Consider the following 26,238-nt stretch of genomic DNA (forward strand, 5'->3'; position numbering starts at 1 on the left):
TGAATCTCCAACATTTTAGTCAACGAAATCGTACCGTAACGGTACATACGAGATGAGAAAGTTTTCTAACTTTTCGCAAGTGCTGTTTGGCCGTTCTTATTTTAAAGTGAAGCTATGAGGGTCAAATTGAACCAAAAATAAGGCTTTTGAACAAAACAAATAGATACAAAATATCTCAGACGCCACGACCGTGGTTTGAAACAGAATTTCAAGAACGTTTATTTTTTTTTTCTCGAATCCGAATTGCGCAATTCCGGATGTTTGCTAGGACTGGGCATTTCGAATCGAATAGTTATTATTCGAATCGGTTCAGTCTGAAATTTCGAATATTCGCCATCTTCTTTTCTTATTTGGACGTACAAAGGTCAAGCAGAATTCCTCAGTTTTTTTTTATTCAAGCCATATTTTTGCCATGTAATTTTTCTTTCTTGTGAGGTATTGATGAAACATGTTTTTTATTGTGTGTGAACGCTCAGCAAACTGTCTGGGTGATGGATTCTATATTTTCAGTAATTTATGTGCTTGGAGGAACCATCACAATAAAGTCACACACCTTATAATATCTTCAAAATATTCGAGATTCGATTCTAAAAAAATACTCGATTCCATTCTGAAATCATCGGGTATTCGAAAGTGCCCAGCCCTAATGTTTGGTAAGACGTTGATAGCCTTTTATTTGACGTTTTCCACGTTTCGATCAATTCAAATGAATTTAACAGTATCAGTCAGAAATATTTTGCATCTTACGGCATCTTCTTTATTGATAAAACGGAACAAAATACAAATGACAAAATAAATTAATTAATAACGTTGACAAATATTAGATTGAATATAGGATGTTCAGCAGTTCAGATCACTGTATTGTGATTTTGTTTCATTTTAATAATGTTATCGCAAGAAATGGTGGTCCAAAAAAATTGCGTTCTGCCAAACCACATGTAAAGATAAAAGGGCTGACAGAGCTGTTAGCCCCTCGGTATATTGCAAATGTCTCGGCGCGATGTGGCATCCGCTTTACAAAAAAAAGGCGCTGTGGCCATTTGTGGCAAAACATCAAAGGGTGTAAACGCTGAACACTCCATGAGTGATGTTTGCGGTCAGCTCGCATGAATTTTTTGTGCATGATGATTGGGGATTTGAATATATATTCAAAATTGAATACTGAGCATCGGCCTTAATCTGCGACTTGGTTCTTCATCGGAGCAAGTGCATTGATAACAGTGAGCATTGGATGAAAAAATGAAACACGTAAATAATGTGCAAGTACTGTAACTTGAGGTGACATGCAAAAAGACTATGGAATGAATAGAAACTTGAATACTTTTATACAAAAAATAGTGCAGGGTGTGACCACAAGATATATGACATTATCTGGGTTTATAAAACAAGCAAACATTTTACCAAACTAATGGTCGAATTTACACCATTTAGTTATATCCAGATATAAGCACCGCTACAAATATGTAGACTCTGCCGGCTTACTATCCCAGTCGGAGATCTATTGAATGATAGTACATGCATTGAGCGATGACGTGTGTAACCCGAGTTTGGGTATCCTCTTCCTTTTCATCGAAATTTAGACCTTGCCATATCGAACGATAATAACGCACATATCACGCGTCACAGTGTGGTTGTTGTGCATAATCTTGTCAAAGAACGATCTAATATTTCCAAAACTTTTGACGCCACGTCGAAGGAGGGCTTTGTTGACTTGGGCTAAAAAGCAAACGACGAATCTCAGCTGGCTAATAAAAAAGCGACACTGAAAATACAACTTATACCGCAAATAAATGTTCATTCCCGAACCGGCTATGGTTAAACATCATCAAACATTGATAGTAGATTGAAGAGTAGGTTGAGTTTAAAAACACTTCAAGAAACTCACGGCTGTAATTAAAACGCCATGACATGCGACGCTACAATGCCCGTTTCTAGTCGAAAGGAGGAGGGGGGGGGGTGCTTATAAATAAAGCAATAGAATTATCATACCAGTTTTTGAAATGAACGGATGTAGGATAAAAGAGTCCGACAAAATAGGCTATAATAATTCTTAGTTACGCTGTTGCTTAAATGAAGTAGTACATCTATATATCGATATTTTATTATCCTAAAAAATAAGGGCTACACAATATCCAGTTCAAACTTCCCAGTGCAGACAAATATATTTATTCCACCGTAATTAATTTTTTAACCCTGTTAACGGAAAATATTTGCAACAAGAGTTATTATTATTGAAAAAATAAAATATCAGTTTCGAAAAATTTATTGCATCCATTGAGTTCTGGAACAACTCGTGAAATTTGAAAACGACTACTAAGGAAAAATATTTCAATATTAAATATCGAGGCCCTTATGACTTGATGTCAGTGGTAAATGTGGCCCTGCGTATAAGCCTAACACAGTGTTAAAATCCAAGAAAATCAAATTTCAATTATACAACGTATCATATTTGCATAATCTGTTTAATTAAAAGAGGCGCATTTTCAATACCATTACGAATTATCAAAAATTATATTAGGATGAAATTTTGACAAATTCAAATGGTACCCATTTATAAAACTAAAAGATATTGAAACCTTAAAGACTGAAACGTATGATCTTACAAATAGCATCAATATATATTTCTATAATATACCTCTAGAACCAAAATAAAATGTTGTTACTTCAACACTATTTTACAGTCAAATTTTTATACTATATTTTAGGTGCGTAATACGGTGCTTTTCACTCTCACAATAATAAGAATTTTTTCATCAAAAAGTCCTTTATTTTCTGCTTTTTTAAATGAGAATTTTATTCTTGAAATTGGCCCATACCGCTTTTTTATATTGGGAATCGATAATATCCAACAAAGTATCAGTAACCATCTTGTAACAATTGTGTGATTATGGTATCACTATAGGATGCTATAGCATTACCGAGTCGACACATGTGTATTCGATTCGATCACATTTACCCTAGATAAACCTAATTAGAATTTAAAAGAATTGTTTGTATGCTATTTTTGAGGCAATGTGGGATTTTCCGAATGCAAAGCATCCATCTCAAATTTATCCGACCACAATAACAGATATTATTTTTAAACAAAGATTTTCTGTCTTTAAGCTATACTTTGTGTACCTGAAGTACTGTTAGAGATAGGATAATTTGAAGATATTAAAGCTAATTTGCGCTATTTTGGGTAATGATAAGGTTAGAATACGTGGGTCTCAAATGATAATTTGGTCGATACTCGATAATGACAATTTATTGCAAACCAATAAAAAAGTACTGCTGGCGTTATATGAATATATATCGCATATAAGAGTAGAAGGAATAATGTATATATATTGCGTGGCAACTGAAACCAAATATTTTTTTATTAGTTTCATTAGCGCTTTTTCACAATTCAAAGCTTTAAAATAAAGTGCGATTTGAGGCATCCGTTTTTAAACTTGAAGCTTTCTTATTGAAAAAATTCCCAATTTGCGAGCATTGTATAATAGTGAGAATATATATGTGTGCCAATATACTACTTTGCATTATCTCTATTTCGTTTTTTAAGTGACAAATTTCTATAAACATATTGCCCTTGGCGCAAAATAATGTCATTGCATAGACTTCCACTAGCGATAATGGTGGTGATAACATTTCTAATAGTCGAGTTTGAATCGAAAGTATATTTTTATCATTATTTCCAAAATTGCTCTAGAAAGGCATTATATATATGAATTTGTTGTAACTGAATATGTCGAGCCCTGTCTAGAGCTTATGCTGACGCGTATGACGCAACTTTTTGCAGAAGGTATGAAAATTTGTTTTGTGCTTTTTTGTACCTAAACCACATCGCCATCTCGCCATTTTGGTCACTATTTATTGCAATAGTTGACGGGGTGATTTATAACATGAATTTACCTCTCTAGAGATTAGCGAACCCAACATCTCTTACAACTGCGCCAAAAGTTGACACAACCTAGAATGGATATTACATTTTTTGAAGGGTTTGTGTTCGGCATATCCATAATCAAAGACAATCTGACAATTGAAGTAGTGATAATAAACCTACATAATTAATCAAATACTCACCAAAATTGGAACGTTTTGAAGATCACAAAAACACTGCAAAGCAAAAAAATTATGAAATATTTTCTAAATTTGAAATGTATATTATTTATACAATGTATACACAGTAGAACAGTGTAATGGAATGACGAAAATGTTTTTACCTTCCAAGTATAACTTCTACCGAAACCTATATTTAAACTGCTTTATGTGTCTTATTTTAATTGACTGTTTCACATTATCTGACAAGCTCGGTCTTGAACGGAATCACTTATATTCTACATATATATACGTATAAAAGGAGTAGGTTATATAAAAGGAGCTGATTATGTATAGCCTATGTGCAATTGCATACATCTTGAGCGGAGTACAAATTTTAGGATGACCGTTGTTGCTCTGTTAATTTGTTAACTTGATATCAAGTTTACTAACGAGGGTTTAAACCCTCAAGACAATTGGACGCCACCTACATCTGCTTCATCAGAATCAAATTCAACTCATTGACTTTCTCACCATATGATTTAAAAACACCCTGCCGTCCATTATTATATTCTTTATGCTAAACGCTTTTGAAGAAATTCGCAGTTGTCTAACTTCATGTCTTCTATGTTGAAGTTTTCCAGCATGTTGCCGTAAATTTTGATAAAATTTATCAAGGAAATTCAAGCAAGATGTTGCAGTACTTGCTGCCGCTTGTAGAGATTTTTCTCTTATCTTAAAAACAAACAAATTTTTTTTTTACATTCGAGTAGATTGAAATAGCATGAATCTGGATTACTATCGAATCAAGATTATATAGCAATGCCAAGCATAGTCGGTGTATTGGAATCGTGTTCGCCCACATGAGAAACAATAATGCAATAATAGCTTATGCTTATGTTAAAGGTTTAAAAAAGTAATCTAACTAAAACTACTTCATGGGTATTACGGGACACATTATCACAATTTATCCAAAGAATCAGCAATCACGTTGGTATCTTATTATTCGCGAAGTAGGTCTGTCGGACGTTTGTAAAAATTTTCCTGAGACGATACACTATCAGTAGGCCACTCGTTCTTCATTATTTATAGTCTCCGAGCTTGCGCTTCCTTATGTACCTACTTCCGTAACATTGGCTATTAAATAAGATGCTTATGATAATATAACAATTGAAATTTTAGAATTTACTCAAGACGCTTTTTTCAGTCGAAATTTTAGAAGCTACTCAGACGCTTTTTTCATCAGACAGATTTTCAAGTATGGTGATGAGCATTACGGTAGCTCATTTTCGTGGTTTTGCTAGCTATTTCTCAGTTTTTAGTTGTTTTCCAATTTATGTATAATTCAAATATTTCAATGATCATTTCCTTTTCTGAAGAGCTTTAGTTCACTTGCAGTTATCAAAATTTAGTCTCTATGCTGCCATCGACTAGGCTAAAATTTTCTACCGGTACGTAGTTTTAAAGAGCAAATGGTTGAATATTTTGAAACAAAATGACGGTTTGAAACACGCAAATCAGGTTATAAGCGCTAACTAGCGAGAACAGTCTCACAATAAGCATCAGATATTATACAATGGCAAAGTGTGGGAAGAATTCCCTGGGACCAAAGGTCAGGAAACATCCCGACTTCCAAGATTGTTCCCATAACACGGCTGAGTGGTTATGCCAAAGGTTTCCCGCCAACTCTAGGCGAACGAGATTTCGAAAAGCGGCGCTTGTGCTGTAGCCTATGTTAAGATGAAGTGGACTATTCAGAATTCCATTTGTATTAACTAATACTAATTTATTGGTAGCAATTACTTAACTAAATTGTAGCATGCTGCGGACGATCATCTTAAGGATCCGTCGACAGCGAGGTATGTTTGCTTCATCAATTTACATCACTTGTTACAAACTGGCATCCACTAAGAGGTGGAAAGCAACTAGACCTCGAAGAATCTAAATGTATTCGATTTGAAGTAGTCTACCGACCTTTTAACACCTCACCCGAGGTGACGGACACGTGTTGATAAAATAGCCGGGAAGAGCAAGAAGTATAAATCCAAAAAAACATACACAATCCAATATCTAATGCGGAGTTTTTCAGGTAATATTTGTCATATTTTTATTTATAAAAATAACATGGTATCTCATTGCATTGATATTCGCATAAATTACCCCAATATTTGAGTATGTTAACGTTACTGCAAAACAAGTTTTACGATGTCTAGGATTAAGTTGAGACTCATGAGTAAAGTTAGCTAGTTATCTGATTTAATCTAGTAAGCGCCGTGGTTTACAACAGCAAAATGCATTGAAGCATATTTTTCCAAACATAACATATTACAAATAGTACTTCCAAATTAGTTTTAGGCAATGGATAATTATTTATAAATACGTGATGCCAAGTTCATTTTATGTATAACGAGCGTTTCCAGTACAATAATATCAAATCTATTCAACTGAATGATTGGAACACGAGTTCTGCAATAACTAGTACAAATGGCATGCAATCATCACAACTGTGGTCAGTATACAATCCAAATCAAATTTTTCTGTTTTGCGAATTGTAAAATACATGTGGAAGCGATGCTCAATGTGGTCAAGGTCAAATAACTACGTCAACGGGTATGATTTAGGACGGAATTATGCTGTTTTTTCCAAGCCATTCTCCCAGACGCCATCATTTCGCCGACAAATATTGTGTTTGCTTCGTATATCAAAATATCGGAACAATTTCGGAAACGGAAAGGGTGACATCATTTTACGTATTTAAACATTTATTCGGTACTTACCATTTTGCGTTTTAAAGAAATCGGAATAATTAAAATATGCCATATATTAGTCAAGAAATACCGACTTAAGAATTCCCATCCGAGTTTAGGAAGCCATCTGAAGTTTTGGGCGAATGATCGGGTCCCACGGGACTCGAAAAAAGCAATAGCTTTTTGGCGACATATTGATTGGTCCAATCGATTAGTTGCAAAAAAGGCAATATTTCCCAACGAAAGTAACGCCAAAAAATAACTAACAACAACTATTTACCAAAATAATCCATTTGTTGACTTCGTGTCAAATACCGCGCTTAACCTGCGGGATGCGTGGGCTAGGTCGCTAGGGTGCATTTATAGCTATAATTCCTATCCTAGTCTTTGAAATTTAATACTGAAAGCGAAAAACAATACTATAAATACAGTGATTATAATACACATGTATTATTCATTCATTTACCTTTAATACAGAAAATCCTTCCATAGCCAATCGTCTTTCTGTAAAACCAAATAATGCTCTCAATCCCGTGATATCTCGTTGAATTGATTGTCTAATTCTCGATATGTCCAAACTTATCTCGTCTGGATTCAAGCGATAGTCAGGAGAAATGGAGCATCTACTGCAATGTCCTACTCGTTTGCAATTCTGTGGAAGATAGGGCGATGCTTGAGTAGAACAAAAATTGAACACTTGTACAACAAACAGGAAAACTATGATATTTTGTGTTTTAAATGATAGGAACAATTTATCAGGTAATTTTTGACAGTCCGTTACTTTTTCCGACTTTTTAGCACCGACACGGTGGAGCATTTTCCCTGTAAACATAAGAAATTTCTTAATTAACAATCAACGCTGGTGGAGTAAATTCATCATGTGTGAAATCAACATTGTAGCGCACAATTAAAAAAAAAAAAACGGAAAATTGGTGAGAATAGAAGGTGTTATAGATAGATAATTAAAAAGTCTATGAATTGTCAATTTACTCTTACGGGGTTGTACGATTCAAATCACACATGCACTAGCCGGTACGACAAAATACGCAATTATGTAACATTATAAAAGAAATATTCACATAACTCCATATAAAATAAAGTTCACAGTTACGAAAACTCGATGAGCTGAATAACCAGCTAATCATTGCCAGTTTAGTACCACGGGCATGCTGATAGTTGTGTCAATTAGCAATGCTCAAACTCCTGTTTTTCTAAATTCTGATTGAAGAATATGTTCAGTCAAGGTATAAACGGACTTAGTTTCAACGGTACGCATTATCCTTACAACTGAAAATCTAAATATATATAATTATTATTATAAGAGACTACGCAGGGTTTATATAAATGCCAAAATACTTACGCAGAAGTGTCTTTAGAAAGTGGTATCATTTTCATTGCTTTTGTTACTAATCCAAATTAGTGACTTTGGTATAATATAATTCTAAAGTTAGTCAAATCTATGATCAGTTTTGGTGACTGAAAAGTAAAATTATTTTTAGTTATAGTCGCTTCTTACCTATGGAGTAATGAAGCTGAATCAATATACCAATGAAATGTGCCTTTATTGTGTTATATCAGTCAACTCGATTTCTTTTTGCGATGTATGACAAAACGTTGTATAATTCTCGTAATCAATATCTCGGCGTTCAATATTCTTGTTATTTGTCGTCAATGAAACGATGGTGGATGAGTAGCATCTTACTCCCACTGCCTGTATTACTGATCGTTGTGATTTGATATCTACCATGTTTTATATCATTCAATGATACCAAAACTGCTTAATCCAATTAATATCTTTCTATATAACCTTATGTTTATTTATATGTTGCTAAGAATAGCCCATATGTATTTTAGTTTCTACAATCAACATTATTTTTGATGTTTATACGATATAACTTTTGCCTCGAAATGCTACACAGTTCTACCCTAGTCCATATTTCATAAGCCCGCGCAAACGTCCACACGCTACTTTTCTTCGGTCTCCGTTTTTGGCCTGGGGCATTTGATCGGATAGAATCGCTTACGATAATGCTTTTATCTATATATTTGCTAACTTTAAGGGTTAAACTTAGGGTTAGGAATTCGTAAAGATATAATTTCATTTCCCCGGCAGATCAATACTAGTTGGTACCAAACCGCTCAGGTTACAAGTACATTTATTGTCTTCTATTTCCTCGCTTATTTTGATCGCGGTTGCCCTTACACATACTTTCCTACGATAAATGAAAGCTTGATCACATAAAAGAGCGAAGTCATTCAGAAATGTTTTGACTACTTTGCGCGAAGAAAATAGTAAACATATGCATCGTCCCATCATCCCTCCATTTACTGTAAAGGTTTTGCCAATTATGACAGACCTTATAAAGTATAAATCCATTAATAAAGTAAAATAAGTTTGAGCCGAGTTTGTGGCCCGATGTAGTTTCAGTAATTACAGTTTATTATAACGATAATAGTAAAATTAAATTCATAAAATGAGGTTTACAAAATGTTCCAATTTTTGAAAAATCTTGGAAAGCATTTATCGTTAAGTTCATTGAATTTGATCATTCAACCATCACCAACCATCATTCAACCACCAACCATTTTGCTTATACCACAAGTTGCGTTGCGTCACAATTTCATAAAATATCATAATCATTGCTCACGCTTTTGAGAGTATCCCAATTTGCATACCACACCCTATAATTGTATCAGAAATAAAACCACTAAAAAGCAGAGTGTCATATACGTCATATGCCAACGGAAGATTTCAATTAGTGAAATTGTCCCGAAGTGAAACTGCAGCGTAAGTTGCCTCCGACTTTTCATAACAATAAAAAAATCAATTTTGATTATATATATAAACAGGTCTACCAATCTGGAAATGTGGACTTTGTGTCATTATTTATAGTTTTTAAATTAAATCACATCAACGAGTCATGTCGTGTTGAGAAAAGTTCACGGATTTGAAAATTTTCGTCGACAAATGGAAACTAGCGTTTACAATCATGCACATTATCGTACCATTCACAATATTGACTTCGGACAAATTAGTTGATGGTGCAAATTAATTTTCAAAACCCCCCTTGTGTTTTTTTTATTATTTTTAGAACATAAGTCACGAGCGAATACTTAAAATTCAAACGAATGAAAATTGAAACGTTTTCGAAGCAATGCAACACACTACCGATGAGAAAAGTTTCGCTTTGAAAGTTTATAACGAAACTGATTATAAAATTGTACTTGAGTCAACTCTTTCAAAATTCTATTACTAATCGTAAATAGTTTTACGCAATTCTATTAATTTCTAAATTACCGCCATAATTTAAATAGGACGTGTACCATTTCTCTACAAACATCTGCCAGTATGCACTCATTTCAAACTTTTTATGCAAAATTTTCTACAACTTGGGTCATTCTTGTTTAAAAGCGACCGATAGCCGAGTAGGACAGAATACCACAATTTCATTCGGGTGAATGGCATTAGACAGATACGTCTGAAAACGGGTTATAGTGGTGGGCCATGTGACAAGGAGATCCTCATAATCAATATAATTGAATTTGATTTGGGATTATCAAGAAGATGAGCGGTTCTTCAGCAACGAAAACATAAATTTGTATAAAACAACAATGTATGACAAAGTTGTCAATGCATAGGTGTACGTTTCGTCCATATTTTTCACTTCTATGTCTATATTATTTAACCAAGCGAGTGCCGGGTTTCATTTTAAGGTTTTCTAAAATATATATATTAAGTGGGTATTAAAATAATGAAACTCGAAGAAGTCCGTTTTCTATTGTGATTTTGGTCGAAATCATGTGTAGGTAGCACATAGTTTCTCCCATATTTTGGAAACCACACAATATGCGCTTGAGAATCGTACCTTTTGGCACTCTTCACCAACACCACTCTACAAATATCGGTGAGGGTGTTCCGTTTCCACCGAATTCACAATGAATAAAAAGTATATAAGGATCTGAAACAGACTGACTTATTTGTCCAGAAATTCGGAGTTGCATTGATCGTACTCAAATGTTCGGGGTACCTTAGTTATGTCGCATCAAGAACGAAGGTGTACACAAATGCACGGTATATATTTTCAAATCCTCTCCTTTAAACTGCTATTCTCGCTTTATACTATTTTGTTTCGTACCATTAAAGTGTTTGGTTGTATTAGAAATTATTATTGTAATCTAAATTTGTGAATTATTCCACAACCAAGTTTCGATTGCTTTGTGAACTGGAAAGTACACTGTCGATTATGTATGTACCATTTAGTTACGTCTGTCAGCTTTATTTGTCTCTAGAATTTAAGCAGGCCAATGCAATTAATCTCATATTGGGAAACACGAATATCATCACGTAAGCAATTTCCATTTATTGTGCCGTCAAATCCAGTAAACTTTCAACTTCGGGTGGAAATTTTAAGTCGACATTTCTCGACTAAAATGCGGCATATTTTTACCCATTTCAAGTTCTACAGTAAGCACAAAATGGTAACTATCAAATAGTTGCCTCAAAGAGTAATTTTGTCGTCGCATGGACCAGATAAATGTATCACAGTGAAAAACTTGTCTTTACTTGGACTATAACTGGCGGAGTACTTTGCAATATATTCGATTCACCTTCTCTTCCTAATAAAATGCGGAGTATTTTATTTTAATACCCACACCAAGCACAAAACGTTAAATACAAATGCCTCGCTAGGTAAAGTTGGTGTCACTTATCGTTATAAATAGGGTACCGGTATATATTTTTTCAAATGAGGCTCTTCGACGTAGTCATTTAACTCGCATGTCCATTTTTGAGCCTTGCTCTCTCGTCTTTGTTAGTAATTTTATGCTGTTCTTCGTCGGTTCAATAAGCGTTGTAAATACTTTATAGAAAAGCGTAATTATTGTATCAAAGGTCAAGTATTGAAATACTGCACCCCGTTCAAAGGAAAATTCAGTACAGCTGTACTAGAGTATCGCTACGACTAGCAGGCTTTTGTTTATTGACTGCTCAACTACTGTTTTATGTATTCCGTTTTTTATGAGTCATTCCTGTACCGCGGTCGATTGATGCTACAGCGTTTTTTTGAGATTCTTATATAGAAAACGAGGTCAAATTTATGAGAATAGTAGGCGCCAGAAACCGAACGAAATGCAGTACAGCAATATTTTTTCTAATAAATCAACTTGTTTTTCCGATTTGCGACAATTTTTACAAGTACGAAAATACGAATCAAAAATTGGGCAGTTTACTAGACATTTTAGTCCACAGATCGCCATGGTGTTTTGGAGGAATATTTCTTTTAATATTTCGTAAGTACGAAAATAGGAATCAAAAATGATTTATAATCGGGCAGTTTACCACGCATTTGAAGTCTACGGATAGCCTGGTATTTTAGAATAGTAATCTTTTTTATTATTTCGTAAGAACCAAAATACGAATCAAACATTAGTTATAATCGGGCAGTTGGCCACACATTGTATGTCCACAGATTGCCGTGGTATTTTAGATTTGGAGTAGTAATGAGTTTATTTTTTCGTAAGTCGACGCAACCACATTGAACAAAATTAAACGGTATAAGGCATTTTATATGCCGTTATCGCTCTTGGATTTGACTATTTTGCGCAACAGAAAACGATCCTATTAAAAGTCGAAACTTTTAACTATCATTATCGAAATTATTTGCCAAGAAGGAGGAAAATTATGACTATACTTCCTAATAAATCATCTTGTTTTTTCTCAACTTGCGACAATTTATTGGATATCGTAGCAATTGCGAATTTGAATAATTTTCATTTTTTCGACGTAATGCAAATGAATGCGTAGATTAGAAACCTTGCAAGGGAATAGCGAGAATGCCAATAACGCACGCAACAATATGATGCGCACGCTCACACAGAAGATAACAAACAAGCACAGTGCTGATACTATTTCATCTTCATTAAAATATGTGGCAAAGCACGGAAAATCGTTTGAAGATTCCTCTATTAAAAACCAAACACCTCGATTACGGCAACACTTGGCTGTTATTCGAAAATCCGCCGATACTTTGATATTCGAATATTCGATTCGTTTTGGACAACCCTGCAAAGCAAAGAAAGCGACCGTACAGTTATAGATGTAGCACAATAATATAATCATTTCTTCCCACACTTACCTATTTATTCTGCTGTGCCAATTTGCCCAACCCACGTTCATGACTCATAGCTTCAGTTTAAAATTGAGTGACCAGCACGTAATACATGTATTGCGTCAATTGTCAGGTAAATTTCAACAATCCATTTTGTGTTGTTGTAGATATGCTTCGCTTGAATTCACACTTTCCGGGCAAATTATTCCAATCTGTGTACTTCTGCCACACTTGGATGGGTGATGCTGCAGTTGTTATAAAAAATTGGCTCAAGCTAGAGAAACCTTTTCCGACGATAATATGTAGCGTACATGATAAAACGTAACTACTTCAGAGTTTCAACAAACTTTCTTTGCTAGAAATGTTTATCCCAAACCCTCGTCTCTTTTTAATCTTTCTCAACCCAGCTCTTACATGGCAGTCTTGGCTTAAAATGTTTTATTTCTCATTCTTATACAGAACCATTTTATACAGCTTTTAGCGCGGAGGAGTTATCGCACCGCCGACTGCTTCATCAGTACTACATTTTTCCTCTATGCTTAAATGTTGTTAAACCTGCGCTGAGCGGTTTCCTGCTTTTGCTTTGCTGTTTTGCCAGTTTGGGAAATATATTTAATGTTTGATAGTTTCTCCACAACCCAGGTACTTTCATTAATGTGACAATTACTGAGAAAATATTGTTATTGACGTTTTTTTCTAGATAAAAACACTTGAAACCCCAAATTTCAGCCCAAAAAACCTATTTTTATTTTATTTCATAACCTAATTAGTAGTAGCATGTTGAGTGATGATGGCATGTGGTTTCGCTTCCGATCAATGGTAATGGAATTTTCTGTAGTGCAATGATAACGTTGTAGCCTTGCCAAAGGACTAGTCATTCCAAGTTTCCGATCTTCTCTCTACCCGAGATGATATTCCCGTTATTACAACCGTACTAACTGGGAGGAACGGTATATTAATAATAATTTAATTTTTGGCACTTTTCCGTCCAGCTGCTTTAAATCCAACAATATATATATATTTTGCTATAATTACTATGAAATCCAGAATTGTTCGTGTTTTTAGATTAACATTCCATTAAATGTTGGACTCAGTCCAGATTGCTACGAACGTTTGTCGATCGTCATTGACTGTCTTCATCTTATATATTGATCATTCTGCAGACCTCATGCGCTGTTTATTTTCCCATAACTAGTCCACACGATTCATGCTTTGACGTAAGCTATTTATGGTTTTCTAGTCAATATTCATTTTTCGTGTCAAACTGCAAGATTTTGTAGTGCAGGGATAAGATGACCTTTTCCGACGATAATATGTAGCGTACATGATAAAACGTAACTACTTCAGAGTTTCAACAAACTTTCTTTGCTAGAAATGTTTATCCCAAACCCTCGTCTCTTTTTAATCTTTCTCAACCCAGCTCTTACATGGCAGTCTTGGCTTAAAATGTTTTATTTCTCATTCTTATACAGAACCATTTTATACAGCTTTTAGCGCGGAGGAGTTATCGCACCGCCGACTGCTTCATCAGTACTACATTTTTCCTCTATGCTTAAATGTTGTTAAACCTGCGCTGAGCGGTTTCCTGCTTTTGCTTTGCTGTTTTGCCAGTTTGGGAAATATATTTAATGTTTGATAGTTTCTCCACAACCCAGGTACTTTCATTAATGTGACAATTACTGAGAAAATATTGTTATTGACGTTTTTTTCTAGATAAAAACACTTGAAACCCCAAATTTCAGCCCAAAAAACCTATTTTTATTTTATTTCATAACCTAATTAGTAGTAGCATGTTGAGTGATGATGGCATGTGGTTTCGCTTCCGATCAATGGTAATGGAATTTTCTGTAGTGCAATGATAACGTTGTAGCCTTGCCAAAGGACTAGTCATTCCAAGTTTCCGATCTTCTCTCTACCCGAGATGATATTCCCGTTATTACAACCGTACTAACTGGGAGGAACGGTATATTAATAATAATTTAATTTTTGGCACTTTTCCGTCCAGCTGCTTTAAATCCAACAATATATATATATTTTGCTATAATTACTATGAAATCCAGAATTGTTCGTGTTTTTAGATTAACATTCCATTAAATGTTGGACTCAGTCCAGATTGCTACGAACGTTTGTCGATCGTCATTGACTGTCTTCATCTTATATATTGATCATTCTGCAGACCTCATGCGCTGTTTATTTTCCCATAACTAGTCCACACGATTCATGCTTTGACGTAAGCTATTTATGGTTTTCTAGTCAATATTCATTTTTCGTGTCAAACTGCAAGATTTTGTAGTGCAGGGATAAGATGACCCCACTTTGCGTGTCCCTAGCCCAGTACTATTTATCGTACTCCTTCAAGAGTTAATAAGCCAACAATAAGATTGTAATGCCAAATATTCGTATATTGCAGAGTTGTGCGATCAAATTGAAAATCTAAATACAGATACGGTATATTGAAATATACACCTAAGTGACCTAACCTTAATACAAGTTTTACAGTTAAAATCCAAGTCAGTAATACTACGAAGAAAATATACAAAACACTATTATTTCAACTCTCGGAGGCCGGAAACACGTTATTATTTGCTCGATACACAGAAGCCCTACATTTAGGCATATGTGGTTGATAAATCGCCATTAAAAAAAAATTGCCAAAATACCATCTTTTCATTGAATTTAACACGGGTCAAACAACACCAAAATCCACTACTACATTTCACATTCGCTACAGTAGTTATATACACTTTGTATATGGCGGTCAATCTTAACTATTTTTCTTTTTCGTATCTGATTCAAAAGTTACTTTCTATACACGTTGTTTTGAATCACTGCGTTCTTTGTCGAAGCCAATTTTTGAATGTGTTCAAGGGAACGATTTCGACCAATTTGCTGGTTAGTGAAGGCGACATTACCAACCGCAAGGTGGTGTGCTAACACCACATTTTTTCGGGGTTTCGCGCTTCATTTGGAGACCTAATACCACTATTACTCTGATAATGTTTTTCACGTGGTTTTTATCTACTGTTGAGTCAATAAATTGTTGTTGCAACAAATTGCTATTCAATATATCACAACTTTGCTCGATGCCTGGTTACGGGGGTTCGCGTTGATTGCTTCGTGACTCGGGGGGTACTTGACAGAAAAATGGTTGAGAACCTCTGCCATAGGCAATAACGCAGTATGAAAACTACCCACAGATATACGTGGCACTGTAGATGTGACGAAGTCAAGCCTCAACTCTTGGTACATAATGATCACACTCTGAATCCACCAATAGGACTATTGAATCACTGTAAATAACTGTCTTCACTCTTGTTAGATCATTCTTACATTACGGATCCACAAGCAAGACTCTTGAATCACTCATAATAGTTGACTTCACTCTTGATACATGATCCCTAAATTGCGGATCAATCAGTATGACTGTTGTATCACTCAAATACCGTAATTGTCTTCACCCTTTTTGCTGTATTCACCAAACAGGAACAATCAAATGACTTTTGGTTTTATTAAAGTAACTGCCTCTCTATTGCTACGGTATTCTTGCATTAAATATCGAAAAGCATATAAGTGATATGAATAACTTATCCCGCGGACACCCGTTTGATAGCATTATTGAGTTAGATAGCAATTGAAGATTCGTGTGTTTATTTGGAAACAGCAACGGTGTCAGTTATTCCGGCGTTACAGTAGTCTTTGAGTTGGTGGTGAGATAAGAAACTTAGTGTTCGTAATCCCGCTAATTTTATCAATAATCTAGCATAAGTATTATCCCACATTCCTCTCGAAGCGGTCATGCTTCGATGAAGCACATGCAGTAGTATATCTTGGAGTTTACGAACAGATTTACTGTCGACAATACCAGATCGATCTAAATGCAAATGTAATAAGTTGACACACCCAGTTATTCGTATGAACTAAAACTTTTTATGATATTGTACTATTGTAAATAAGACTTGCATTTCCATTTTAATTCAAATTATCACGCTACAAAAATAAAATGCGAAAATAATTTTGAGACGATTATGTCATTATAACAATTATGCCATAGGTCTACGTCAAGACTGAATCTCAACCACCTGTAATGATTGATATAATTCTTGTAATATGGCTAATAATGCATCCGCTGTGGCCGATCTCGTGTGCAAAGTTTGTACTCGAATTTAAGAGCAAGAGTTTTTGAGAGAGTCACTACCCTTATTAGAAAACCTTGGTTACCATTCCTGAAACCCGGCAATTAGCGAGAACTTTGTATTTATATCTTGCGTAACCGCCCATACATTTCGACCAATAAATCAGGGGTATAGGGAAAATGGAATGTCCAATATTTTCTTAGTTTTTCTTTCTAACAATTTTGCACATTCCACAAATTATTAGTCTTGACATGCTATTTCATCCCAATTATTTAATTGGGTAATACGAGTTCAACTGAGATCACCAGGGGTCAAAGGTCACGGAAATCTGAGGGAAAAAAAGGAATTACCGCTTTGATATAAAAGATATAAAAAAGATATAAAAAATTACAGCATAGATCAGATCAAGGTGTATATCATCTGTACAATCTTCAACAAGTGCTATGTATGAATGAAATGTCTCTTACCTCCTCCCGTTACTCTTAAGTTATCTAGTTAAAAAAGAACACGGGAATATCGGTCAGAGATCGAAAACTTATCGATCGAAAGTTAGGGGATCCCAAAACAGCGCTCTTACTTCATAGTGACACTAATTATACGACATAATTCATCCAAAATTAATAGGCTTCTGTTCCGACATTGGATAAATGCACATGCAAAATCTGGAGCAGATTCAATCTCGCTTTCGTGAGATATCGCGCGCATCTAACAGACAGACAGACAAATACCTATCAACATACTTACCGATTAAAATCGATAAGTAAAAAGTTCACAACCAACATGTCACACATCTATTGTTGTGCTCTTGGTAGATGACTTTTGTAGGCTATGGCTACGGCCAGTTGAGATTCCCTGCGTTTATGCGGATGTTGAATATGTCTGGTACATTTACCATGCTAGAGTAAGTAGCGAAAAACTGACTTTGATTGATCTTTATCGTTTTTCTTACCCATTTCCAAAGCAATAACGTTTAAATGTGTGATATGCAAATTTTTCTGGCAATTGTTTTCCGACCACAGCTAAAGAACACATGGCCCCGTTGAGACCCGTGCATCTGTTGACGGGCGTTGTTGACCAGACCGTTCTAGTAGATCAGGAGCCGGCAACCTACGACGGATTCGGCCCGCCGGGTAAAATAATTCGGCCCGCGACGCTTCACTGAATTATAGCGACAAAACGGCGGTTTTGATGATGTATTAATTTTATAATTCACGCTTGAGAAGTTGATTATATGGGCTATTCCAAGTGACACTACAGGACAATTCCATAAATTTTGCATGTTGTTAATTAAATTCAATATATTTTCAGATTTTCAGCCACATGTTTTGTTTTATTGTCCAATCAGTTGCTTTATTGAATATGTAAAGAATTGCACAAAAGTTACACCCAACCTTACTTAGTAGATAAAAAAAATATAGTAAAATATAGCGTGACACTACAGGACGGCAAATCCACCATGCACTAACAGTACGTTGTGTTGTGCTGTAAATTTTTGCGATGGTACAGTAGGAGCCCATAATATTTTCTGGTGCAGTAGCTGAACTACCCCTTTATGTGTTGCTCAAGTTACTTAATGTAACACTGTAAATCCATGCCAATAATGTGCATATTGTATGTGACACTACAGGACATTTTTCCACTTCGGAATAGCGGCATCTATCATCTCTTAAAATTCGTGTAATAAATCGTTAAATGGGTGAAGAAATGTTCTACAGCACTGCAAACATTCAAACTTTATTAACTTAAATCCAGTGCGTCAATTCCATATGAAATACCTGTATCACACAATCAAACACTTTGTGTCAGGAATCATCACAAAATATGTCAATTATACCAAAATTTCTACATTTCAGGCCATTTTTTATAAACCATCAAAAACCTGGGTGAAATTTTAAATTGTTCGATGAAATGAATGCAGTCCAATACAATTCCAATGTCTTTTGATTTAAAAAAAAAAAATTACTTTCACTACACTTTTCAAGAAATTGATGGAATTCAAATTTTGCTTGGAATGGCCCATATTCTTTACGTAACAGAATTTATTGTGCGACATGTGTAGATTACATTATATTATAACCTAACAATTTAGTGAATAGCAGCTACTCGTTCAACGAACCCACAATTCAATAATAATTAGGCAAATGGCAACACGCCGAAAAGTTGAAGGTTCCATGGCGTAGAAAATATTCGAATAAAGCTTGTTGTGGTGCAATGCGATGAGGAAATAAAATCCATATTCTATTCGAAACATGTATCACTGCTAATTTTTATGAAAAGTATCTTCTTGAATGAAATTTCTTACCAAATTTGATAGGACTTATACGTGCGAATGATTTTCGAAAATGAACATTACAAAGAACAATCTGAGAATCTGATCCCATTTAGTGTGTCGCCTGAATTCGAAAGCTATCAAGCGTGATGATCAAGTGTCACATTAAATGTCATTTGTAATTTTGTTTTAGTAGGGCGACTGAGTTGAGTTCACGAGTTGTCGCAGTATTCCCCCGCTGTTCAAGATTATTTATCTATTGAAAAAATAGCGTTTCATCGACCATCTGTTCGGTTTTAACTTTCTAAAAATATGGGCGGCCCACCAAGACTTGCATCCCTTAATTTTGACCCGTGAGCAACAAAAGGCTGCCGACTCCTGTAGTAGAGGATTCAAAATGAATAATCTGCCAGGATACTTCTACTTAGAAAACGGTAAGAACCGAAAATGGACATAATTGGGGATGAAGTTGAAAGCATGCGACTGAAAGTTGTAACCCAGAGTAAATTTGCCCATCATATGGGTAACTCATGCTACAAAGCATACACGATAAAAGCTCATCTTTAAAGGATTTTAGTTTAATTTATGTCTGATCGTTGAATGCAGGGATGCAGATGAGGGATGCAGATGTTGAAAGAAGTGTTTCAGGGCTGGGGTGGGAAGCATTCTTCAGGCAGGACGGAAGGAGAGCTAAATATGAGAATGTTCTTAACAGTCTTCGACTTTTAGAGTAAAAGTCCTCATCCCCACACATCGCATCGAATTTTAAAAGATTTGAGCATTTCTCAAATGCATTTTTGTGTTTTATCGCCTACTCAACGAAGGATGCTGAACGAATTGACTTAGTATTTGACTCGTACAAGAAAAGATCGTTGAAAGATTCCGAACGTCAAAGAAGAGCGACTTACCGTAACCCATACAACTGCTCGAATCCACAAAGATGCACTTTAAAAGAATTCGTTTCCACGATGCCATTGTCGTAACTTATGAAAGCCCTGCTGTTCATTCTGTGATTGTCATAGTAGCATCTCGAGCGGTGGTTACGAATGCCAGAACGCTTTTTTGCTTTGCCGATGCGGACAGGAGTTGAAATGGATTTTTTGTATTAGTCGGTGGAACTGTTCGTTTCAAAGTTTCACAATAGAAATTCAATCATGTGAGTGTTTCTATTTATTCATTTGTTTGCAATATATGGCAGTAAAATGCATTATTACATCGACATTCTTGCTTCGATTACAAATTACTACTCGAATCCAGCACAGGTGCCACTTTTGTATCCGTATGGAAGGGACTGCTGTTGGTCGCTCATATGCTCATCTAAACTCCTATTTCCGTGACCTCTTTTGAACTCGTTTTAGTCTAATTAAAAATTGCGATGAAATAGCATGCCAGGACTACTAATTTATGCGGTTCTTAAGATTGTAAGGATGAGAAACACCGAAGATATTGGACATTCAATTTTTCCTATACCCCTTATTTATTTGTCGAAATGTATGTGCGGTTACGCAAAATATAAATTCCAATTTCTCGCTAATTGCCGGGTTTCAGAAATGGTAACCAAGATTTTCATGCTATAAATTTTGGGTATAAACTTTGCACACGAGATCGGCCACAGCTGATACACTATACCGGCCTGGGATTGAAATATTATTTTGTGTTGAATTTGGTCATATATGTCATCGCAGGGGTATCAGTACCAACGCTGTGAATATAGCGACTTCTTCTGTGATAAGACCAAGGGAACTAAATTGTTCAGCAAAATCGAATGTACATTTGACGAATTCTCCTATATCTGAGTCAAACTATATGTCACGTTAAATTGTTCAATTGGATTGCGTGATTGTGCATTTGTATAGTATAAACAACTCGTATATCATATTTGTCGATATACTAATAGAAAATGAACATACCATTGAAAACTAATTCAGGTAAACCATTCCGTTTTCCATCTGGAAATAGAAATGTTTGGTTGATCGGGTTATAACATGACGATGACCTGTAAATGAAGGTAACATTTTTCTATTTGAATAAAACAATTTTAGTTACATCTGTGAAGTCTCGGCCCACAGCCGGCCAGAGAAAGAAACATGTTGATTTGAGCGGTGCATGAGAATAAAAAAAGGGAACATATAAAAAGAATTAGACATATCAGTTCTGCGTCCATATCATATCACAAACGTTGAAACTTATTTTTGCCAAAATACGTCCTAGTCATCTTAGGAAACTTGATGATTGAATTGATGATGTTGCACAAATTACCAAACTTTCTTGTAACAATCAGCGAATTTCATACTTGATTGAAAGAATTTGGTCTATTTCATCTGTGACTTTACTTTGAGCGAACATCAACAAAAAAATTGTTTTGAAGGAATAAGATTCGATGCAAAATAGTTTACTGCCATACTGTTTATTTTGCTAATTACCTCGAGTACTCCTCTTTTTAACAGATGGATTTGATTCACTACCTTCAACATATTGGTTAATCCAGGTATCTGTTTTGCGAATTCAACAATTCCACAAATCGCCATGTTGAATGGTGATGTGTTTTGAATTGTAACGTGACATGTTGCTTTCTTCCAATTTCGTATGAAATTGAGTACAATATTATAACTTTTTGTACATTGTACTAGTTCAATATTAAAAAATGATATCATTACTTATCGGTCTTTATATCGGTAAGTATGTTGATAGGTATTTGTCTGTTTGTCTGTCTGTCTGTTAGATGCACGCGATATCTCACGAAGGCGTGGTTGAATCTGTTCCAAATTTTGCATGTGCATTAATCATATCTCGGACCAGACGCCTATTGATTTTGGATGAATTATGTCGTATAATTAGCGAGTTATTGATTAATTAGTGATAGGACACGCGGTGTCACTATAGAGTCATGAATCGAAACCGCAGTTTCGATCGATAAGTCTTCGGTCTCCGACCGATATTCTCGTTTCATTCTTAGTAAAATAATATTTAGTGGTATTGGGCGCGTCGTTATAGTCTACTAACAGTTTCTGAAAAATCGAAGTCAAAACAATAGATCACATCAAACAACACGCATCCATGTGTATTGTCATTTTAGCATAAAGCTGTGTATTAGTTAGTTATGTTATTATTCTTTACCTCAAGTGGACTGTGTCTCTTTCCCCCGATGTCCGCGCTTAGAAAAAATCCTCGCTTGGCCAGAAAAAAAGTGGCTTGAAAACCGAGACGAAGTGTATTTGCAATATCATCATATACACAGGGGCTTTGCTTGCTCTCCGAATGCTACAATATAATATAATGGTAGAAATGAAAGTTCGCGGTATTTGAATTCCTGAAGCTTGTTGCTTTCTAGTGATTCGGCGATTCTATTGTACAGCTTGTATTAAACTTATGTTAAGAATAAACGTCAAGACTAGGAAATGTAGAATATAACAAATACCTGTTTTAATGCAATCTGAATGCAAAGCGAGTGGAAGCAATCTATGGAATTACGATAGGCTTTGTTACTTATCGATCTTAAAATCGGTAAGTATGTTGATAGGTATTTTTACTTATCGATCTTAAGATCGGTAAGTATCGATCTTAAGATCGGTAAGTATGTTGATAGGTATTTGTCTGTTTGTTACTTATCGATTTTAATCGGTAAGTATGTTGATAGGTATTTGTCTGTCTGTATGTTTTTCTGTCTGTCTGTTAGATGCATGCGATATCTCACGAAAGCGAGATTGGATCTGCTGCAGATTTTGCATGTGCATTCATCATATCTCGTACCAGAAGCCTATTGATTTTGGGCGAATTATGTCGTATAATTAGCGAGTTATTAATTAATTAGTGATGGGACACAAGGTGTCACTATGGAGTAAGAGCGCTGTTTCGGGGGATCCCCTAACTTTCGATCGATAAGTCTTTGGTCTCTGACCGATATTCTCGTTTGTTTGTCTGTTAGATACACGCGATATCTCACGAAAGCACGGATGAATCCGCTCCAAATTTTTGCATATGCATTCATCATATCTCGGATCAGAAGCCTATTGATTTTGGATGAATTATGTCGTTTGATTAGCGAGTTATTAATTAATTAGTGATGGGACACAAGGTGGCACTATGGAGTAAGAGCGCTGTTTTGGGGGATCCCCTAACTTTCGATCGACAAGTCTTCGGTCTCTGACCGATATTCCCGTTTAAATGTTACCAGATTTGTTAATGCAGTATTACGAGTTTAGTAAGCTCTTATGGATATTTTACAACGTGAAATGCATTTTTTTAGAATATGGAATAGGGAGCAAACACAAGTGGATACTTCTTATTACCGTTTTCTATGCTAAAAATGAAATAATGCGCTCATGCAGCCGCAGGTATGTTAGGCTTACCTCATTATGTAGGTCATACTGGAAATGACAGTGAAACGATAGTTGTTTTGATTATCAGGCCAGCAGATATTTTATAATAACGTGTTTTGAAAACAGATTAGTATAATTTTAATCTTACATAAGCCTGATATTGTTAGATTGGTTTTGTTCTTGGATATATGTGATACAAATAAAAAGCTGTAAAGAGATGATGTCATGTTGCGCATTCAGTGCATTGTTATAAAGGGGAAATTAATCTATTTAAATTACCTGATTGCTCAAATTTGTGTTTACTACGTTGTCCATGCTCGCCAATGTGCAAAAATATTCATTGTCTTCGCTTGAATTTGAAAAGTCGCATTCAGTCTGTGGGGAGCAACAACTGTCGTGGGATGATGCTGACCACAAACGCCTTTTCTGGTTGTATGGTATGTAAGGCGAATTTGATGCAGGCAAGGAATTGCCTTTTTTATTTTCGTTCAGTCTTTCGGGGAATTTATCGAACAAAAGGTATTTATCTTCCTTGTTAAAATTCGACAACTGGACATGCCAATGATCCATTTCCCTTGAATCATATTGCAAAGCTTCGATGAAGTTCAGGTGCCTATTTTCTCAGATGTGGATTTTTGATTTTTACGACGGATATTGAGCTCCAATGAGATTCATTTGGTTTACGGGCAGAATGTACAAATTTCTGACGTGTTACTGCACTGGAAACGTTAATTAAGAACGTCATCACCAACACTTAGCATGTGCAAATGCTTCCTCAGTGTTACAGACTGGCCGCTTCCCTCATTTTCGATACGACTTTGTATTAAATATTTTGCAGTTGTTAAATGTACTTTTTGGTTTCTTGGCTGGGTTTAGTAATATAGAAGATAAAATGTGAAATTATCATGAATACGTTTGATATTATAAAATTAGATTATCTAAACCGCGAGCAATATTCTCCTCCAGCAAAGATATATACATTGATACCTCCACGCTGTATATTTTCGTGTCAAAATTTTTGACATTTTTTCTTTTTGGTATTCTTCCATACTTGACGGCTAAACAAGAGATAAGAATATAATTATAATTTTTGTGTCTCGAATTTATTACAAAACAGCAAACGAATAAGGACCCGTCGAACCTTTTCGAGACATTCCGACATTTATGCATATCTCACATCTATCTGACTGGTACTCTCGAAGTATGTGAACCAAGATGGCGGACATCGGAACGTAGTATATGTACCAGGTTGGGGTTAGGCCATAATTTCGGTACAAATACTACGGGAGTCACTTGGCTAGTCCACGAACTCATAATAGAACTAAAATATGGAAAATTGGAATTAAATTATGGCCTAACCCTAACCAGGTACACATATTACGTTCCGGTGTCCGTCATCTTGGTTCACGATAATAAATAATACGTGTAAGTAATTATGTGCGATGTTTAGTGATCCAATATTTTTTGACATGACCTGCTTTTATTTATACAGAAGTCATGTTTTTTAGCAAAAGTCATTAAATTTGCGTTCGCGAATTGCAACTAAAATTCATATAATAATATACTATACTTCGGGAGTACCGTTTACTTCGTAATTTTCTCTCAATTTGCATACTGGATATTTCAAATTGATCTGAACTGTTCAAATAAAATATCGAAAACAAATTGGAACTCAAAAATTTTTCCCACAGGGGACAGAATAATGTGTGGTGAACTGTCCGATTATATTTAGTTTTGATATGTATTTTTGCAATCTTGCGAATTCGTTATCGTCGTTAAAAAAATCCAAGATCTGCAATAAAATCCCAGAGATTACAATTACATTTAGTTCAATAAAAATACATATAAAGTATATTAGTATTTTAAAAATACATCTTCATTGCCTCGAAGGCTTCTAGAACGGTCGTCGCGATTACGCCACTCAATAAAATAGTCGATGTTTTCAACGGATATATAACAAATTTTCTTTTGCACACAATATCTACTCCTTGACCGATACGGGCATATTTTAATTGTCTTGCTATATTAAATTTTATTGTGTTCAGTTTAATAACCTGCAGTTGCACCCACACAATAAAAGCATCACTACTCTAAAATACCATGACAATTTGCGGATATAAAAATGTGTGGTAAAGTGCCTGATTTTATCTTATTGCGATTTGTATTCTTGCGAATTCTCTGCAAGAGCAACAGCTCTAAATGCTGCCACTCTGATCAAGATATCATCATTAGAAAAATACCCAAGTCTGCGATAAACGAGTAAAGAGTAGAATTTATTTCCAAAATTTAGTTGAATATACTTTACCTTAATTATCTTATATCATCGTAATCCGGGAGAAAGTCGCGTCAGAACCGTCAGTAGTTTTAGAATGGATAAAAAGATACTTCGCGCGCAATTTTGCGACTCATGACATCTAAAAAAACGTTTCAATCTGTCACGGACCTTTCAAAACGAAACTTATGGTGTTTTTCGTTTTATTTCTAGTATTTTATATTGCCGCTTTTCAATCTAGAAAATTTGGGTTGCGGATTCTTCATTTTATCTATCTTTAGCATCTTGTGTCTAAAATTTGTGATTTCGTGAGAACAAACACTGAAATAAAGATGTTTACGGCTTAAATAACACGTCAGGTCCACGAAAAC

At 35.2% G+C, this 26,238-nt stretch overlaps 1 protein-coding gene across 2 annotated transcripts; it reads right to left on the minus strand.

Moving 5' to 3' along the window:
• Positions 1 to 819: 819 nt before the first annotated feature.
• LOC120348322 (uncharacterized) lies at positions 820 to 8,546 on the minus strand. Of its 2 annotated transcripts, none has more exons than XM_078115770.1 (5): positions 8,284 to 8,546; positions 7,234 to 7,589; positions 4,555 to 4,755; positions 4,066 to 4,098; positions 820 to 1,716 (listed from the first exon to the last, which is right to left on the minus strand). In XM_078115770.1, the coding sequence occupies exons 2-5, from the start codon at positions 7,582 to 7,584 to the stop codon at positions 1,621 to 1,623; spliced, it is 681 nt and encodes a 226-aa protein (XP_077971896.1). In that variant the 5' UTR covers positions 7,585 to 7,589; positions 8,284 to 8,546; the 3' UTR covers positions 820 to 1,620. The 2 variants fall into 2 exon arrangements, with proteins under 2 accessions (XP_077971896.1, XP_039274374.1); XM_039418440.2 differs by lacking the exon at positions 8,284 to 8,546 and adding an exon at positions 8,128 to 8,237.
• Between the last annotated feature and the right edge of the window lie 17,692 nt (positions 8,547 to 26,238).

Source organism: Styela clava, chromosome 1, assembly GCF_964204865.1.
Source record: "Styela clava chromosome 1, kaStyClav1.hap1.2, whole genome shotgun sequence".
In the NCBI taxonomy this organism is placed as follows: Eukaryota; Metazoa; Chordata; class Ascidiacea; order Stolidobranchia; family Styelidae; genus Styela; species Styela clava.